This window comes from Oncorhynchus mykiss, chromosome 5 (assembly GCF_013265735.2).
Source record: "Oncorhynchus mykiss isolate Arlee chromosome 5, USDA_OmykA_1.1, whole genome shotgun sequence".
In the NCBI taxonomy this organism is placed as follows: domain Eukaryota; kingdom Metazoa; phylum Chordata; class Actinopteri; order Salmoniformes; family Salmonidae; genus Oncorhynchus; species Oncorhynchus mykiss.
In genome coordinates, this window is record NC_048569.1 from 50,769,756 (window position 1) to 50,784,451 (window position 14,696).

Here is a 14,696-nt window from a genome sequence, read left to right on the forward strand (position 1 = left end):
TCAAATTGAAAAATTGTTCACAATGAAACCGGTATTTAAATATACTACTTTTAGTAATAGTTTAGTATTGATGATGTAACTCTGATGTCTGTTTTCTGCAGTGGAATGAAGCTTGATTCTACTAACGTAAAATTACTAGATAACACCAAGAAGTCTCAATTGTAAGGGTTTGGTCATCAGGAAAGGTTGGAATCTTTTTAATGAAGTAGTACATTGATCGTGGTTAGCAACTAACTGCCTATCGTCCATGTTATCCACAGTTTCCATGACTACTTGGTATGGTAATTATTAACCAGACAGTTTTATTGCTCCCATATAGTTCAGTGAACTATAGGCCTAACATCAATTGAAACTTTATTAGACCATTTACTCAATAAACCTCATTGTCTAAGATCACATTCTGTTCTGTTGGCTTGGCTTTGGCTGCATACTTTTTTTTATTTACAACACGTTCACAATATATTCCTGTTCACAAGCAATCATACTGTGAACAGAATACATAAAAGGCATGGATAGTCAAACAATCCCCTCCCTTTTGTCAGACCACCAAGTATCTCAGTGGAGAGACAGATGGATTTGTGAAATCCAGGGCCTGTCGTGTTCAACCATGTGACAGTGCAAAGGAAAATCTTGTCAGGAAAACAGCCAGTGTCACTGGCACTTAAAGGGTCGGCAATCTCTCTCCCCGCCTCACTGTGCTCGTCCTGTCTCGGTTGCTGTGCGGGTGTCTCCTGCTCCCACCTCGTGTTCCCCTCATCTCCCCTTGTCCCCTTTTGATGACCCAGCTCTGTCGGGAGTGATGCTGCCAGGCAGGCAGCGTGAGGACGGCTCCCTTTGATGAGGACCCCGACGCTCGCCGGGGCCCTTGACAGGCCTGCTTTGAAGAGCGAGGTCTAGCTGCACATCCCACTCCACCACCTCTCTCTTAGACTCTCTCGCTCCCTCTATCTCTCTCTCGTCCAATCTCACTCTCTCTCTGAGAGGGTATTTTACTACTAATGCTGAGGCTTTGAGACGAAGACAGGGATGGGGGGAGTGTGGGGGGGTTAAAGTACAGTAAGGAGGACACTCGTTCACCATCGCCTCCCTCACGCCCTCCCTCGCTTTCTGATGGTTTTAATGATGGCATTTGAATTTTGCTCTCGCATGTCGCCTCTGGTCACCCACCCCACAGAAAGGAGGGATGAGAGAAAAAAAGAGGAAAGAAAGGGAGTTCAACCAACTTTCAGAAGTTGTGGTAATGGTCACAGCGGCTTTGTTGTATTTCATTTTGATAAAAAGAGGAATGAGACAAATCATGTCAGCGTTCCTGGGTTTGAGACACAGACAGACCCGGTTTGAGTCTCGACTATGAAGTTCCATGACCCGGCACCACCAAGCGAACGCTCAGTGATACTGCCATTGTTATGACTAGGTGGAGAATAAACAACCCCTATGCAGTCAAAACAATCAACGCCAACAACAGTTGTGCTGAAACTACCACACTGTCATTCAAAGTAATAAAGCATTTCACGTACAGTAGACATCTGTTAGCTCAGTGATATCACAGCGCTTCGATTGAAACAAATGGCCTCTTTTACAAAGTTACAATAAATAATATAATAATACTCGTAGGAAAGGTTTTCATCTTTAGCTCACAATCTGTACTATATGATTAGAAAGGTTAAAAAGTATATATAAAACATCACAGCACTATTGAAAAATATATGGGCACATGGAAACCAAACTAGGGTGGTCTATGGTGATAAGTGGGATGGGCTGAGAGCGGCTGAGGGTTGGGATTAAAGAGCTTATGTTTGGTAATGTATTATTGTTATGTGACTGCTTTATATACGTAAAAGTACCAGGTATGTAAAATGTGTATGTAAAATGCATATGTAAAATGTACATACACTACCGGTCAAACATTTTAGAACACCTACTCATTCAAGGGTCAAAATGTTTACTCTTTTCTACATTGTAGAAAATAGTGAAGACTACAACACTATGAACTAATACTGTACATAGGGAATCATGTAGCAACCAAAAAAGTGTTAAACAAATAGCCACCCTCTGCCTTGATGAAGCTTTGCACACTCTTGGCATTCTTTCAATCAGTTTCACCTGGAATGCATTTTCCAACAGTCTTGAAGGAGTTCCCACATATGCTGAGCACTTGTTGGCTGCTTTTCCTTCATTCTTCGGTCCGACTCATCCCAAACCATCTCAATTTGGTTGAGGTCGAGGGATTGTGGAGGCCAGGTCATCTGATGCAGCACTCCATCACTCTCCTTCTTAGTAAAATAGCCCTTACACAGTCTGGAGGTGTTTGGGTCATTGTCCTATTGGAAAACAAATTATAGGCCCACTAAGCCCAAACCAGATGGGATGGCGTATCGCTGCAGAATGCTGTGGTAGCCATGCTGGTTAAGTGTGCCTTGAATTCTAAAGACAGTGTCACCAGCAAAGCACCCCCACACCGTCACACCTCCTCCTCCATGCTTTACAATTGGAAATACACATGCAGAGATCATCCGTTCACCCACACCGTGTCTCACAAAGACACCAAAAATCTCCAATTTGGAGGACAAACTTCCACCGGTCTAATGTCCATTGCTTGTGTTTCTTGGTCCAAGCAAGTCTCTTCTTATTATTGGTGTCCTTTAGTAGTGGTTTCATTGCAGCAATTCGACCATGAAGGCCTGATTCACACAGTCTCTTCTGAACAGCTGATGCTGAGATGTGTCTGTTACTTGAACTCTGTGAAGCATTTATTTGGGCTGCAATTTCTGAGGCTGGTAACTCTAATGAACTCATCCTCTGCAGCAGAGGTAACTCTGGGTCTTCCAATCCTGTGGTGCTCCTCATGAGAGCCAGTTGCAGCATAGCGCTTGATGGTTTTTGCAACTGCACTTGAAGAAACTTTCAAAGTTCTTCAAAATGTCCATATGGACTAACCTTCATGTCTTAAAGTAATGACGGAGTGTTGTTTCTCTTTGCTTATTTGAGCTGTTCTTGCCATAATATGGACTTAGTCTTTTACCAAATGGGGCTATCTTCCTTACATTGTCACAACACAACTGATTGGCTCAAACGCATTAAGAAGGAAATAAATTACACGAATTAACTTTGAACAAGGCACACCTGTTAATTGAACTGCATTCCAGATGACTACCTCATGAAGCTGGTTGAGAGAATGCCAAGAGTGTGCAAAGCTGTCATCAAGGCAAAGGGTGGCTATTTGAATAATCTCAAATCTAAAATATATTTTAATTTGTTTAACCCTTTTGTGGTTACTACATGATTCCATATGTGTTATTTCATAGTGTTGATGTCTTCACTATTATTCTACAATGTAGAAAATAGTAAAAATAAAGACAACTTCTTGAATGAGTAAGTGTTCTAAAACTTTTGACCGGTAGTGTATATGTAGCACAAAATCTGTGGAAAAACAAAAATATATTTGTCCTCTGAAGAGGGGTTAATAAAAAAATATATAACAAAGTAAAAGTTCCAGTATGGATAATAGCATTCCTTTCTCCGTCAATTGTACCATACCTGTTAGTGAGGTAGTTTACATCATCGATTTATGCATTCTTCTCCAATTCTCATTGACGTTTTCGAGTGCAGCGTCACAGATTGTAACTGTCAACCCAAGGATTTTCTCAGACTCAGGCAAAGCACATTTCACCAGAACAACACATACCGAAGAATTTTGCGAAGCCACATCATTCCGCAAGTCAGATAAATAATATCGAATGTGACACTTTTTTTGTCGGGGGAAAAAAGGAGGGGTGTGAGAGGTTCTCCCTGTCTTTTTCCTCATTCTTTCTCTTCTGAATGTGGCCTTTCTATGTGTGTGGCTACAGTGTGTAATGATTAATATAGTGAGCCCTGGGAAGTTGCAGGAGTTCACAATGGATGGTTGTTGCAGTGTATCAGACTCCCCTTTGGCCTGCGTCAGTCACCGGAATGGGAGTCACGGCCGCAGTGTTGCGTAGAAACTCACAACTTAATCACTGGGAATGGAGAAATCCCTCAGCCACTGGTATTCCAGGGCAAACAGCTAACCAGTAATGCTGTCAAACAGGGACGTTCCTGGGCTTTTTGAGAGAGCGTGGTGTTGCTAAGTTCACATGAGAAAGTAGTGGTGTGGTTGTGTTCAGACGGGGAAGGGGGAGGCTATGTGAAACTACAGTATCGTGTGAAGTTGTCTTCCTCCACCTGTGGAATAGTAATCAATACGAGTCAATCTACCCCAAGATGTGTCTACTTGTCAAACCATAAAAGTGGTAAAGCTTCACCCAAAAACTTTTCACCAAGAGAATAATGCAGCATCGTAAATCTTTAACCTTTTGTCAAGATGCGGTTTTTTATTCATCGTTATGTATCCTTTTTATTCAGAGGGAAAATATATGTAGCATGACACATTAGCATAGCATGAGCTACGCACATACATTAGCATTAGCATCAACAACTGACCTCATCTTCTATTTCTCTACCTTTTTGTCACAATCAGGTGGATGACCAAATGAAGCTCCTCCAGAACTGTTGGAGCGAGCTCCTCATCCTCGACCACATCTTCCGTCAGGTGATGCACGCCAAGGAAGGCTCCATCCTATTGGTCACCGGCCAGCAGGTAAGTCACCTGACTCCCCCAATTCCACCTACCCCTTCCTGCCCCACATGCCCCTCCCCTTCTCTCCACACCCTCCCCATAGACCTCATCAGCCACTCAGCACAAGCACATCAACACCCTTTAAAGCACTATCGACCAAGCCGGCCCCCGCGCAGTCACCGCTCCATTAAAAATAGATTACGCTTATAGGTATAAGCTAATGTGACCAGAATAATCAATTAAACATTTTCAATTTATTTATTTTTTATTATTTTGCATCAAGCAAAGACTCCAAACAGCGAATAAATAAAGCGCTTGGTTAAGCATGCCGGTAGAGTCATAGCTGTAGAAAAAAAAGCCTATGATGATTTACCTTTGCGGGGCCCCCGAGGAGCCGGCAAGGGCCGATGCCTGAGGCTCCTGACGAGGCTCTCAACACAGAGTGGACCTGTGATTCCTCAGTCTTTTTCTCCACTGGCAGAGAGAGAGCGAGAGACAGAGAGAGGGAGATAAAGAGAGAGAGAAAGAGGAATGAAATTGCTCGTTATGAATATGGCTCTGAACGCCCGGCACGCCTGTCAGCAAGACGAGCACGCTTAATTATTGATGGGGCGGTGTTTCCAAAACGTTGCTCTTCAACAAAATGTTCTCCAACAATAGATGGGGGCATTACTATTGAGGCGAAGCAAGGAGGGTCTGAGTGGAGTTAGGGAGTGTTGTTTTTACCTTTGTTTACAGTTACAGACTTACTGTAGATGAGCTTTACTGACGTGATTTGGAAAAGAAGATGTTGTGAGAGGAGGGACACAAGAGTGGTTCTCCCGATGAACTCCAATAATTAGTGGTCAGAAAGTTGAAGTTGTTGTGTGTGAGTTCATGTAGGGAGAGAGACAGAGAAACAGAAAGAGAGAAAGCGCAAGAGAGGGGGAGTTTTCATATCACTGCTATTTTATCAGACCACATACACCCACACATACACCAACCCACACACAGAGTGCCCTGAGTCACTGCCCCCCCCCCATCCCCCTCCCACGTCCAGTGCAGAGTGCCGAGCGGTGGCTCGTACTCCCAGCAGTGTCTTTGCTGCTCTGTGTTTGATTAGTGAAGGTTGGCTGTGAGCAGGGCTGAGCCAGTGAAGAAGGAGGAGGAGGTGGAGGAGGAGGAGGGGGAAGAGTCAGGGGAGGTGAGGACCAGGTCTCGTTTGCATATTTTGGTTAATGAACAGCTGGTGTTGGGGGGCCGGTGTGGGAGACAGGAGGGGAGTTCCTCTCAAACCGTTCATTATCTCCTATTATTCTCCATGAAGCCAGAGGTGACAGCAACACTGCTTTAAAGCCAGGGCCCACCACCACAACCACCATCACTACCAGCAACACCTCCACCAAAAACACATGGATAAGGTTACTATTGGCAGAACTCAACAGCCTCTTGCGATATCTCTCAGATAAGGGGTTGGGTTGATCACGGGTTGGCGTTACTGCAAAAATATTTTGAGGATCTTTGGGAGGGCAATTGGGTCAGGCCAGGGCACCGTGACCTGTTTGGGCGTGCCGACCACTTCCACGCTGTTACCTCGTTGCGTGAGCATTTGTGTCTTGGCCGTTTTGCCAGCAGTCGTCGGAATGGTCCAAGTGCACCATGGGGGATTAAAGGAGAAATGCGAGCAACACATGACACCCCGGGAGGACGGGCTTCAGAACATACTACTGTCCCTTCCTTCCGTATTCCCCCTCCCTTCCTCCCCTCTTCTCCCTCCCTTCCTCCCCTCTTCCCCCTTTGAATACAGATCCCTCACCGCCCTCCACTCTCCTATCTGTCAGCTGGTAGCCTTAGTCACAGTACACTGACCTTCGGAGGAATCTGATGTAGCAACAGATACAATATATAATCACACAACATTCACGTCTAATTTATACAGCTCTTTGGCCTGTCTTGTACTGACCTGAACTGTCCTTGGCTCAAACACAAGACATGACTGCCGGTGTCATGTGAAAACACAGGGTTATGGCTGTATGGCAGTTCAGTAGAGTATGAATGTACAAGCAAGGTCTCGCAAGATAAGTCTTTGATATTACTTGATATCAATGGCACTTGCACATGAAAGGCAAATGTTAAAGCATTGCTAAAAAATATTCTCTGAACTCATTTATTCGGCAGGTTTACACTACTTTTCAGTGGCATTGTCTTTTTAAACTAACTCGTCTTCTTTGAGCCATAGTATTATTAGGAGAATGTGGTAATTTAGCAGACACTTTAATCCAACTTTCTGTGCAATTTAACTTTAGACATTTTTGTTATTATATGACCCAACTTACTGTGCTATATGAGTCACCCAACCATATTAGCCGTCTTTTCCCATTTTTATGCTCGTTTGTCATTTGGCAAACCATGTTAATTTTGTTTGCCTTTGTTTGATGTATTAATGACAGGTTGACCAATGAATCTTTATAATATGCAGACATAGAGATGATAGATAAGTGTATTGTTTTTTTTATTTTTTTTTTTACTTAAGGCTAGGAAACGATAACCCAATGCCATCAAGAGCCCAATCCTTCATTGAAGTTATTTCATGCACAGTTGATTTTATGTAAATTAATTGACACTTTAGGGGGGGCGTTGACATTTCACTGACTCTTAATTTTCACCACCTCAAAAAAGGACAGAGGGAGAGAAGGGGAGAGAAGGGGAGAGAAGAGAGAGGGAGAGAAGAGAGGGAGGGAGAGAGAGAGATGCTGAGCGATATGGAGAGAGAGATATAGAGAAAAGGAGAGATGGAGAGGCGACGAGAAGTAGGGAAAAAAAGCTGCCGCACATCTCGGAATCCTCCCAGCCCAATGCTTAAAAAAATTCTACTCATCATTATTTACACAATAAATAAATTCCGATCTGGGCCGTTTTAATTGCAAATGCAGCTCGCGGGGACCCCTCCCCGAGCCTAGGAGGCAGCCGCCTACCTTCCTCGAGAAACCCTGGCTCAGTCAATTATGGTAATGAATTGTCAATAAATATAAAAATTTAATATGGCCTGCTTACTGTGAGTGGCAGCTATGGACTTGCCTCCCAGACAAATTTGCTGCTGCTGCAGATATTAAGTGCACCTGAAAGTGCTCGCGGTGGGCCAATGGGGCCAGTGCCGGGGCCAGAGCATGAGGAGGGGTGGGGGGGTCCTGGGGGATATCCGGGGGGGCCCACACGCTCTCACCCCTCGCCCCTCTCGGCCCCCGCCTCCAAACCCCGCGTCCAGACGCAGAGGAGGGGAGAGGAGGGGGAAGGCGAGAGGGAGGAGAGAGGGGGGTGTCCCCCCCTTGTTTATCGGCGGGTGATTATGATTCAGCAGTCAGCCCCGGCCCTTCGGCCCTCTCCCTCCCTCTCTTTCTCACTCCTCTTTCCCTCGCTCCCTGTATCTCTCTCCCTGCTGTGCTAGCAATCTACAGTGTGCTGGGCTACAGTGCGGGGAGAGTGAGAAAGAGGGAGAAAATGAGAAAGGCTTGAGAGAGAGAGAGAGAGAGAGAGAGAGAGAGAGAGAGGGAGAGAAAGAGAGAGAGAGAGAGAGAATGAGACAGGCTTGAGAGAGAGAGAGAGAGAGAGAGAAATATATATATATAAATATATATATTTTCAGGTTCAGTGAGAGTGATAAGCCTCCATAAGAGAGAGAGAGAAACTCTCCTGATAGCCAGCCTACTGTATGCTGATGGGGAGGATGCATCTAGCTGTTGTTGTTAGACACATAGCGCCCTGTATTGTTATAAGGCATACACTGTATTCTTCCTCATTTCTATGGATACACAGTTATAGGGGTCTACCTGCTTGTTTATTTTATTGTTTGTCTTATTGTGTAAGAACGGTAAGCTAACTGCACCCATATTGAGATGGGATCTTACACTGTCAGATTGACCAAAGGGAAATTTCATACACATATACTGTATAAGGCATACTGTTGTATAGATAGGCATTATCTAAGGTGCCAGTGAACTACAAAATGGTTTTACTTTCAAAAACCGGTCAAGGTATTTCCATGTTTTATTTAACCTTTATGTTGACAGGGAGCCAATTTTATTTAACTTGATTAGGATTCCAATTAGCCGACGCCAGTGACGACATCTAGTCTTACTGGGGTACGACACTTGACCCCACATGACCCGGGGCGGCAGGGTAGCCTAGTGGTTAGAGCGCTGGACTAGTAACCGGAAGGTTGCAAGTTCAAAACCCCCAAGCTGACAGGGTAAAAATCTGTCGTTCTGCCCCTGAACGGGCAGTTAATCCACTAGGCCATTGAAAATAAGAATTTGATCGTAACTGACTTGCCTAGTTAAATAAAGGTAGAAAAAGACATTACAGACAAAATACTTTACATGCATTTAAATACATGAACATGTAGTGTGTGTGAGTGTGCATCTCTCAGTCACACATACATGTCAGTACATACACACAACAAGTAAGTCACATGGGGGAGAGATGTTGTCCCATGCAGTGTTTCTTTATTTGTTTTTGGAAACCAGGTTTTCTGTCCACGTGCGCTATATGAGATAGAAGGGAGTACCATGCAGTCATGGCTCTGTATAATACTGTACATTTCCTTGAATTTGTTCTGGACCTGGGGACTGTGAAAAGACCCCTGGTCTGGTGGGGTAAGGGTGTGTATTAGTGCTGTGTGTAAGTTGACTATGCAAACAATTTCTTATAAAAACAAGTCTTTCCTCAACTCTTAGCCAAGAGAGACTGGCATACATATTATTGATATTAGCCCTCTGATTACAATGAAGAGCAAAACGTGCTGCTCTGTTCCGGGCCAGCTGCAGCCTAACTAGGTCCTTCTTTGCAGCACTTGACCATATGACTGGACAGTAATCAAGATAAGATAAAACTAGAGCCTGCACGTCTTGCGTCGTGTGGTGTCAAAAAAGCAGAGCATCTCTTCATCACGGACAGACCTCTCCAAATCTTTACAACCATTGAATCTATATGTTTTTACCATGACAGTTTACAATCTAAGGTAACACCAAGTAATTTAGTCTCAACTTGCTCAACAGCCACGGCATTCATTACCAGATTCAGCTGAGGTCTAGAACTTAGGGTATGATTTGTATCAAATACAATGCTCTTAGTTTTAGAGATGTTAAGGACTAGTTTATTACTGGCCACCCATTCTAAAACTGACAATGCTGAGACCAAGGTCTCTTTTCCAGATGAGCCCTGTTTAGCACAACAATACACATCAAGATACAATATACACATTAAACTACACATTAAAATACACAACTACACATCCATACACGCATTAAAATACATGTTGTTATACAAAACACCATATAAGTTAACAATTAAGTAAGGTACGGCAGAAGTTTATGCAGGAGGGCTTTATAAACAAAAAGAGTTAAATCATTCTACGAGACTTCAAAGTATTCTTTCATCGCAGACAAGACCTTTCTCTCACCTCAACTTCAGCACACACTGTAAAGGAGTGTGTTATATTCTATGGGAATGCTATTGAATTGCACAAGATCAAGGAGATTTCTCGGCAACAAACGAGTGATCAAATTATATATACGGATACCGTATATGTGTGTCCTATGAGGCCTAGTGTGTACCCCACAGTGTCTAACAGCTTGTGTGTGCTCCCCCCCCCCCCCCTCTCTCCTGCAGGTGGATTACGTTGTAATTGCCTCCCAAGCCGGAGCCACTCTCAACAACCTGATGAGCCACGCCCAGGAGCTGGTGGGCAAGCTGCGCTCTCTGCAGCTGGACCAGAGGGAGTTTGTCTGCCTCAAGTTCCTGGTGCTGTTCAGCTTGGGTGAGTACTAGGCTGGAGGAGGCTGGGTAGGGGAGGGGAGGCCGGGTAAGGGATGCTGGGTGAGAGAGGAGAAGGTGGCTGAGGGAGGAGAGGGTGGAGGCTGAACGGGTCGGGGGGAAAGAGGGTTGTTTCCGTGTGGGCGAGTCCCAGGGATGGGAAGAAGGGAGACTGGGTGGGGGAGGGGAGGGATATATAGGGGTATGGATTAGAAGTGAGAAGGGGGGAGGGGAGGGATATTGGGGAAGGGATTATAGGTGAGGGGGAGGGAGGATGGGTGAGGTAGGAAGAGGAGGGAAAGGGTAGTTTGTGAGGGATGGGGAGTCTTACGATAAGGGATGGGGTGGGAGAAGGGGTAAGGTGAGGTATGGATGACCTTGGGAGAGAGATGGGGCCAGAGATGTGGGGGGGGAGGTGATAACGAGACTACAACACACTGGTCATGAATGCCACATAGAAACAGGGCAGGGTCACCGAACGGCCACACAGGGCACGTGCCCTGGGGCACCCAACCTCCAGGGGGCCCACAACCCAGTTACAATGTGTAGAATTGTAGGAAAATTAGCTTTAAAACTGCTCAATTCTCTCTTGGGCTAATGGCAAAATGTGAGGAATAGTTGAACATTTTGTTTTAAAATTGCTAAATGTTCTTTCAGCCTCATGGCAAAATGTGAGCAATAGCGTGATGTTAGCTATAAAGCACATTTTTCTCTCTGACCCATGGCAAAACATGTAGAATATCAGGAAATTAGCTTTTAAACAGCAACATTTTCTCTTAGCCTCGTGACAAAATGTGTAGAATCAATCTGATCTCATAGTTTCACTTCAGGAACTGACGTAATTGGATGAACGTCGATTTTTGACTCATTAATTCAGCATGGTTATAGGTTTCATTCCGCATGGTTACAGGGTTAAAACAAAAACAACTCAAAAGATTAAGTTCAGGTATTAATTCTCGAGCTGTTAAAGTTAGGGCTATGGTTTGGGGAAAGCATAAAACTAAATAATAATACAAGAAATGCATTAACTACTCTCCCTGCTTGCTAAAGCATTATGAACTGCTTTGACGCAGTGGTCTAAGCAGTGTGCTCTGGCTCAAAACATTTTCAGTTTGAGTGCTGTACCACAATTCTAAAAAAAAAAATTGGTGAGCGCCAAGGACGGATTATATCGACGACAACAGGACCTTTTAAAATGTCTGAAATTGACGTATGTTTCGAGTGACCAGCCTAGTCGAAAGCATTATAAAACTGCACATTTTTTCAACCTTAAATGTTAGCTTTTTCAACCGGGAAGTTAGCTGTTTTCCCCAAAAAAATGTTAATTCTACAAAAGGTGATCGGTGCCCGGTAGCCCCAAATGTGGTAGTCCAGCCATGCATATAAACACACACACATAGATGCAGGCATGCACACACACACTTACCCTATCTGCAACCGATTGGCCATTTGGTCAGTCGCACAGGTTGCGGATGCAGTGGTCTGTCCTGATGGCAGGTTGTGGTGTGGTCATGGTACTGTGGCAGCTGCAGGATCAATCAATCAATCAAATGTTGATCAAATAAAGCCCTTTTTACTTCAGCCGATGTCACAAAGTGCTGCACAGAAAACCAGCCTAAAACCCCAAACAGCAAGCAATGCAGATGTAGAAGCACGGTGGCTAGAAAAAACTCCCTAGAAAGGCCAGAACCTAGGAAGAAAACCTAGAGAGGAACCAGGCTCTGAGGGGTGGCCAGTCGTCTTCTGGCTGTGCCGGGTGGAGATTATAACAGAACATGGCCAAGATGTTCAAATGTTCATAGATGACCAGCAGGGTCAAATAATAATAATCACAGTGGTTGTAGAGGGTGCAACAGGACAGCACCTCAGGAGTAAATGTCAATTGGCTTTTCATAGCCAATCATTCAGAGTTAGAGACAGCAGGTGCGGTAGAGAGAGAGTCCAAAACAGCAGGTCCCGGACAAGGTAGCACGTCCAGTGAACAGGTCAGGGTTCCATAGCCGCAGGCAGAACAGTTGAAACTGGAGCAGCAGCATGACCAGGTGGACTGGGGACAACAAGGAGTCATCAGGCCAGGTAGTCCTGAGGCATGGTCCTAGGGCTCAGGTCCTCCGAGAGAAGAGAGAGAGAAAAGAGAGAAAAGAGAGAGAGAGAGAATTAAAGGGAGCATACTTAAATTCACACAGGACACCGGATGAGACAGGAGAAATACTCCAGATATAACAGACTGACCCTAGCCCCCCGACACATAAACTATTGCAGCATAAATACTGGAAGCTGAGACAGGAGCGGTCAGACACATACACACACACAATACACCCCCCCCCCCCCACACACACACGGAGACAATCACAGACAAACACACCACACACCTCTAAGAAAGGTTCAATATTCTCATATTCTCTGTATGTGTGTTTGTTGGTCAGCCATGGGACTTTCCTCACCATTTCCCGTTCGTAAGTTATGCCTCCTCACTCCCGTAGTTTACCATCATTCATTAATGAAGTCATTTGAAGTCAAGGTAATATGCTCAGGCTAGCCCCACGGTGGACACTGGTTTCTCCTATCAAAGACAGACTTCCAGGGTTGATGGTTACTGCCAGGAAGATTGCTGGAATTGTAATGTACTCGGCTGTTTGTCAACAAGTATTATCATATCACTTGCATTTCCACATCTGAACTTAGTACATAGGTGTGTGTGAGTGTGTGTGCGCGTCTGTGTGCGGGTTTGTTTGTGCGCGCGTGTGCATGTTCTCGCCTCCAATTTACAAGGGGCTTATGTTGACCACCTGGAATCGCTAAGTGAACAGCAAGCCTTTGAATAAACGCAGACCCTCCCCCAACCCCTCTGCACTCCTCCACTTCTCCCCCTTTCCTCCCCACGCTTCAGTCCCACCTGGAAAAGGGCTTTACTTCCCCAACCCTCGCACAAGCCCCTTAATGAAATGCTTTCCTCCTGGCCGACTTGCCGTGCTCAGAGCTAGTGAGATTAATGTTTGTGTTATTGGGTGTTTGTGGCAGAGGGGCGGGTGAGAGGGGAGGCTGGGAGGGTGTGATGGGGGGTCTGGGGGGTTGATGGTCTAAATAATTTGGCGGAAACATCATCCATAATGAAAGGCTCACCTGAGGGATGTGTATCGCCCCCGGCAGTGCGTGTTCTCTGCGCTGCCTGGGCCCCTGTGAACGCTAGACGGTTCGCTACGGAGAGAAAGCGGGAAACCAACATTAAGCCAGGAGATTAGAAGTGCTCTGATTAATATCATCCCACAGTCGAGAGGAGTGTGTGTGTGTTTTTATATACATGTGAATGCACGCGTGTCTGTAAGTGTTAGTTTTACTGTACAGTGTGTGCGTGTCTCTGTGTGTTTGTATACTGTGTGTACTAGAGTTCATCAACTCCAGCTGAGGAGCCAATTAATAGGGAGTTAATGAAATGAGGCATGAAACTACTCCTGTGCCGTGCTGGGTGAATGCAGAAGGCAACATGAGGTGAAACACTCTCTCTCTATTACTCCTATACTTGCTACCTGGGCCCGTATTCCTAAAGCATTTCAGAGTAAGAGTGCTGATCTACTGTCGGATCAGTTTTTCCTTTTAGATCATAATGACTAAGATTACATGGACAGAGAGGGAGGGACCTGATCCTAGATCAGCACTCCTACTCTGAGATGTTTTGTGAATACTGGTTCTTTACAGGATCACAAGTTGCTTCTACTATGGGTGTGTGTGTGTGTGTGTGTGTGTGTGTGTGTGTGTGTGTGTGTGTGTGTGTGTGTGTGTGTGTTTACATAGATAGGTGACCATCACTTGTACCAATAAGCTATCAAGTGGAGCACCCTTTTTTTTGCCAGCTGCACATCACATATTTTAACCAGCTACATTTTGACCATCAAATTTGGACTAGCTATCAAATGCATGGGTGCATTCGTGTTTTGACATATGTGCACTGCTTACATAGTAACAAGTTAATTAGGCAATAAGGCCCGAGGAGATGTGGTATATGTTGTATACTCCAATGTGGAGTGCCTGGATACAGCCATAAGCTGTGGTATATTGGCTATATACCACAAACCCCCCAAGGTGCCTTATTGCTATTATAAACTGGTTACCAACATAATTAGAACTGTGAATAGAAATGTGTTTAGCCAATCAGCTTTCAGCCAATCAGCATTCAGGGCTTGAACCACCCAGTTTATAATATACAGTAGTTGGTGTCACTCTAACCTTTTATTCCTTTTATTGACAGTCAATTCTCTAGTTTAGATTAGTATTACTCAATCCAAGTATATTCAAGCATATACAATGTCTT

The 14,696-nt window shown here is 44.7% G+C and overlaps 1 protein-coding gene across 2 annotated transcripts in view; it reads left to right on the forward strand.

The window, feature by feature from the left end:
- The window catches only part of nr5a2 (nuclear receptor subfamily 5, group A, member 2), a 95,840-nt gene that overhangs the window by 40,654 nt on the left and 40,490 nt on the right, over window positions 1–14,696 (forward strand). For both annotated transcript variants that reach the window (XM_021601246.2, NM_001124236.1), the window contains 2 exon segments: window positions 4,499–4,618; window positions 10,244–10,391. In XM_021601246.2, coding sequence (XP_021456921.2) covers window positions 4,499–4,618; window positions 10,244–10,391 — 268 coding nt within the window.